The sequence below is a fragment of the Priapulus caudatus genome, unplaced genomic scaffold (genome assembly GCF_000485595.1).
Source record: "Priapulus caudatus unplaced genomic scaffold, Priapulus_caudatus-5.0.1 Scaffold1484, whole genome shotgun sequence".
In the NCBI taxonomy this organism is placed as follows: Eukaryota; Metazoa; Priapulida; class Priapulimorpha; order Priapulimorphida; family Priapulidae; genus Priapulus; species Priapulus caudatus.
The window spans coordinates 5,793-11,726 of record NW_014578545.1 but is presented as its reverse complement, the minus strand read 5'-3'; the positions used below and the strand labels follow the sequence as shown (position 1 = coordinate 11,726).

Below are 5,934 nucleotides of genomic sequence, written 5' to 3'. Positions count from 1 at the left end.
GCTCTCTCTTCCTCTCCCTCTCTCTCTCTCTCTCTCTCTCTCTCTCTCTCTCTATCTCTCTCTGTGTCCCCTCTCTCTCTCCCTTTCTCATCACACTCTCCCTCTTCTCTCTCTCTGCAGGCCGAGTTGAAGCGCGTCTACACGCAGCTGCAGATTCTCAAGACAAAGACGATGCGAAAGGACAATCCGCACATCTCCAAGCGACGCGGCGGCCGCAAGAACACGCATCGTCGCTTCTCACTGCAGGCCTTCCACCACCACCACCGCCACCGGCAGCACCAGCGCTCCGAGCAGCAGCAAGCCGAAGCGAGCGAGGCCGAACACGAGAACCTGCCGAAGACGCCCGAAGAGTCGACGGCGAGCGTCGAGAACGTGGCGATCCCGCTCGAGGAGCGACGGAGCGACGCGGGCATCTCGCCGTCGATGTCGTTTCGACCACAGCGGGAGCGACTCGGACACGGCGGATCCACGCGTAGTGCAGCTGATCGTTATGATAAGATATAGAGAGACATTGGGGAGGAGGAAGATGCTAAAGAGAGGGGAGAGCGAGTACAGAGAGAGAGAGAGAGAGAGGGGGAGGAGAAGGAGGGAGAGAGGGAGAGAGGGAGAGAGGGAGAAAGGGAGAGGGGGAGATAGAGAGAGGGGGAGATATAGAAAGGTGGATATAGAGAGAGGGAAGATGGAGAGACATTAAGAGAGAAAGAAAGAAGGAGGTAGGGAAAGAGAGAGAGAGAGCGAGAGAGAAATGGAAAGAGAGACGGAGAGAAGGAAAGGGAGGTGCGCTGCGTGCATGCGCCATCTATCGGCGTGAACGATAAACAAAGGTACGAAAAACGCAGCGCGGCATCGATGAGCGAACGTACGAAAGAACAAGGTCTGCAAAGCCGAACTACGCAAAGCATTGCCTGCATGGACAGTCTACACACGGAGGTATAAACGCCGTAGCTACAGCTACATGTTGTTGACGTATACGATGCGTGCGTGTATGAAGAAACCCCCATCTCCCCACGGGGTTACGGGAGCAGCCACGTGATTGGTCAACAAAATGAGACACGTCATAAGACAACAAAAAGAGCCACGTCATAGGTAAACAAAAGGATCTACGTCATAGGTCAAAAAAATGAGATACGTCATGGCTCAACAAAAAGAGCCATTCATAGGTCAACAAAAGGACATATGTCAGGATTCTACATAATGAGATATGTTATGGTTGAACAAATATATCTGTTGAGATTCAGCGCTTCTGCTTATGACTTACTTCTGCCGATAACATTCAAACTTTATCAGTTGACGAATCAAAACAGCTGACTCCCGATGACTCCCGAAGACATCCGAAGACTTCCGAAGACTTCCGAAGACTTCCGAAGACTCCCAAAGACTCCCAAAGACTCCCTAAGACTTCCGAAGACTTCCGAAGACTTCCAAAGACTCCCGAAGACTTTCGAAGACTTCCGAAGACTTCCAAAGACTCCCGAAGACCCCCGAAGTCAACATTGACGTCCTGAGTGTTGATCGCGTGCTACGAATACTTTTCTGATCGCATTACTTACCCCCCACGTACGACTCGCCACGACCTTACACTCTCTAGCGTACAATGAAGTGGCGAAAGCATCTCATGTGACAGCATAAATGATGTCAATTTTAAGACGTCCGTGCGCGCCATCTGGTGGCCGATCCGAGCGCGAGGGAGATACTCTAGTTTGTTATGAATTCATTTCATCGTGTGTCGATTTCACGCGAAAGGTGTGTGCCGATGTGACGTCATAGCAATCGCGCTTGAGGTATAATAGCCGGCTTAATACTTGATGTGTGTTATACAATAGGTACATTTTTAGATTGCATTGGACGGCAAACGTGAACGTATCAATTTAGTTTAAAAATAAGGATCTTCTTGTTGATAAACATAGGCACGAAGGTTTCTATATTATGCGGTTGTATAATTTTGGATGTAGAAACCTTTATTATACTCGGACATATATATGCGCTGTATGAAGTAACGATTTGATAAAAGAAAAGTTGGCTGTTCGATTCGAAAACTGTCTTTACCCAATGAGAGAGAGAGGGAGAGTGAGAGAGAGAGAGAGAGCGCGCGTGTGCGCGCGTGTGCGCGCGTGTGTGTGTGTGTGTGTGTGTGTGTGTGTGTGTGTGTGTGTGTGTGTGTGTGTGTGTGTGTGTGTGAGAGAGAAACAATCTTGTTGTAGGTATAAGCAGGTGTAGGTTTAGCGCGTCTTCATAAACACACACGTGTGTACTTGCGCAGCCAAATGTTGCTGTAAGGAGCCCGCCAGTATTACGTGGCTCACGACTAGGCAAAATATTTCGGTAATTATTTTGAATGTGTCGGTGCAATATGTAAATGCTAGGGAAGCGTGCTTGGGGGAGGCTGCACGTGCGCTGCTGTTTGCAGATTTAGGTAGGCGCGAATTGTGCGCGCGTTTGAGATGGTCCCCTTACTATCAGGGGGGCGCGACTACATATTGAGTTTTTGCGAAAAGTCGAAGCTTTGAAGCGGCTTCGGCTTGGGAGCTGGCGAGAGGAAGTATTTTTGTTCGACTGGTGACTGAATATCCGTCTAGTCGGTAATGATAGGACAGAGCTGGTGTAAATCAGTCACTAATTATGCACGCATTTCATCATAGAATCAGAGAGGGAGATACGCGATCCGATTGTGGCTCCCTCTACTAACTGACAGAAGAACATCTGTGTTAGATTACGAACGAATGTGTTATTCCAGATTCGTTCGTTATCCAAAACTTTCTTGTTGGTTTCGCCACGGTGTCGATAGATCTGGTATCTTTCACAGCTCGCCTGCTTGGTAAAATGACCCATCAAATCCTAGATGAATTAGCTCTGCCCGTGCAGCCTTTCGCTTTGATATAAGAGCATCAACAGAGAACCACACGGGTAAGCCAGAACTAAGACAAAAAAGATAGGCGCATGTGTAACGGAAAGAATATGTCACGGTCGCACACTATTCCCTATATATTTAGATGCAGTTTGTTGTTGTTGTTTTCGGAGTAAAATTTCGCGCAAAAACACGGCAAAATGCTCGCGCATAGTTGATGCAAACCTCTTTCACAACAACATTTTGGTAAAATTGTCGTGTTTAAAACGTCCCCAAAACGTCCCCGAACGTAAGCATGATCGCTAGAGTCAACTGATACGTATTCAATGCTTTATCTATATCAACAAAACAGCGTCGGTGATCCAACTTACACACGTAGATATGCGCGATGTGTGAAATGCAATGTTAAGCCAGCGCCTTGTAACTCAGAAATACAAACCCCTCTCGCTTCCTACAATATTGTACTGTGAGTGTGTGGCATATGACTGATTGTAATTTGCGATGGCGTGGTGTGTACACTGTAACACACAGAGAGAAATCTGTGAGTGCGAAGACTGCGGGAGTAATCAAATATATATCACAGATTTTATTAATAACTATTATACTAAACCAAAAAACGATGCTAGATCCAGTTTTTGCTTTTACGATTATATATATAGCGATTCCAGTTATTATTATGTAAATTATTGTACAGTATTATTCGGTTGTTTATTGTTAATAGCTGCATGAGAAGAAGTTGTATAATAATCATTTACAGCTTTTGTTTATGACGTGCACAAGTTAGAGATTTTGATACAGTGCGACGTGCTATGTACGCAGTTCCCGCGTGATTAGTAAATACTTAGATGTAATAAGAAATTCAATGTAAATAGAAACTACCAGCCGAACGAAACCACGTGCATTAGCATATCACGCACGTGGATATACTCTACTCTTAAAAGTATTCTTGCTAAACGCCCCCAGAGGGTCGTCCTGTTTCAAATCCGTCTCTAAATACGTCACTATATGACGTCGCTCTAATCGCGTCACTCGATGACGTCACTCTATGACGTCATACTTGAGACCAGCGTCACGGTATTTGTCTCTGTACGTTGTGTCAATAGCAGCATGACAGAGTTGTCTGGGTCATCGGCGATGGATGCTGGTCACGTGACGTGTAGGAATAACGCTGCGGTGGAACGCGAATCAGTTTCGTAAAAAAAGCGGCGAGTGTTTTTTTCGAAACCAAAATTCTCAAAAAGAGTCACGGTAACCGTATTGCCTGTTTTCACGATAGAAGCTCACATACTCGCATGCACAGACGTACACACACGCGCACGCACAGGCACACACACACGCACGCACGCTCACACACACACACACACACACGCGCACGCACACGCACGCACGCACGCACGCACGCACGCACGCACACACACACACACACACACACACACACACACACACACACACAACAGCACACAACACACACCACACACACAAAACAATTCTAGGCGCATAAAGACGCCGTAGTTGACATGCGTTTTAAAGAGATTTTGGGGTCATATACGTTGGCAAACTTTGTTTTTCTTGCCAACCAAATGCCGGCCGCAATGGTTTAACAATATTCACTGAAACAACCGCAGCTCTACTTCGCGCTGATGCCTAGGTCTACAGGTAAAACCCTAAACTACGAGTGAAACCTGACAATAGATACATTCTTTAGGAATCTAGTTTTAGTTTGTCTATTTTTCGTGAAAACAAACGTGACATGAGACGTCCAGCTGTGAGTGCGCCCAGCGCGTACGCGAACAGCAAAAAATCCCACTGCTCCGAAAACGCGTCGGTTTTTTTTTGGAGGAAATCCGACTGTCTTTTCGCGCTTCCGTAACGGTATGGGCGTACTAGTCGACGCGCCAACGTAACGGAGGACGGACGCGCTGCGTCTTTGCGTTGATGTATAAAAGGGTTTTTATCTTGTTTTCCGCTTTCGTGTACGAATGAATGGTCCAATTCTCGTTTCTGCTTTACGTATTAGATTCTGATTCACATTCGAGTTCTCGATATGAGGGCGGCACTCGGTCGCTAGAAACGTGACGCGAAGCCACGACGACAAACACATAATGACCCCAGAAATAAATAAAATTGTAAGTATCTTAGCGTTTTTGCGTTGCTAATGCTATTGCGTGTATCGGTTGAATAGATGTTGGGGTTATCGCGTGTATGAGGAATGATGTCATGTCGCTACACAGCAGCACACACACGACAACACACACACACACACACACACAGCACACACACACACACCCACACAACACACACACAGCCACACACGCGCACACAACACCACACACACACACAACAACACACAAACACACACACACACACACACACACACACAGACACCACACACAAACACACAGACACACACACAACATACATCACACCCCCACACACAACACGCACACTACACACACGACACCCCACCCAGCCACACACACACACGGCACTACACACAACCACACACACACACGACACACACACCACACCCTACACACACAACACACCACACACACAGACACACAATCACACACACAACACACAACACCAATGTACACACACACACACACTGACCACCACACCACACAGCACACAAGACACACACGACACACCACACACACAAGACACACACACACAACACAAACACACACACACACCACACACACAACACACACAACCACACCCCACACATTACACCAGCGTACACGCCACTCATGACACCCACAATGCACGCACACACCACACACACACACACAGCAACCACAGCACACAGCACACACAGCACACACACAAACACACACAAACACAGACACACACAACACACACACGCACACACACCACATCACAATCACCCCATCACATCACGCACCTCACACACCCACACGCACACACACACACACAACACACACACACACCACACACAACACAACACACAACAAAACACACACCACACACACATACACACACCACACAACACACACTGTACGAGGAAGATGACGTTACCCGCTTAAATGTAAACTGTTGTAGCGATGATAAGAAATCAAACCCAG

The 5,934-nt window shown here is 47.1% G+C and overlaps 1 protein-coding gene across 1 annotated transcript in view; it reads left to right on the top strand.

Moving 5' to 3' along the window:
• Positions 1-531, top strand: part of LOC106816780 (probable G-protein coupled receptor 158) — a 31,594-nt gene extending 31,063 nt beyond the window's left edge. The window contains exon 17 of the mRNA XM_014821404.1: positions 121-531. Within this exon, the coding sequence (XP_014676890.1) occupies positions 121-504 (384 nt within the window). The 3' untranslated portion in view covers positions 505-531. The remainder of the gene's footprint in view (positions 1-120) is intronic.
• The last annotated feature ends 5,403 nt before the right edge of the window (positions 532-5,934 follow it).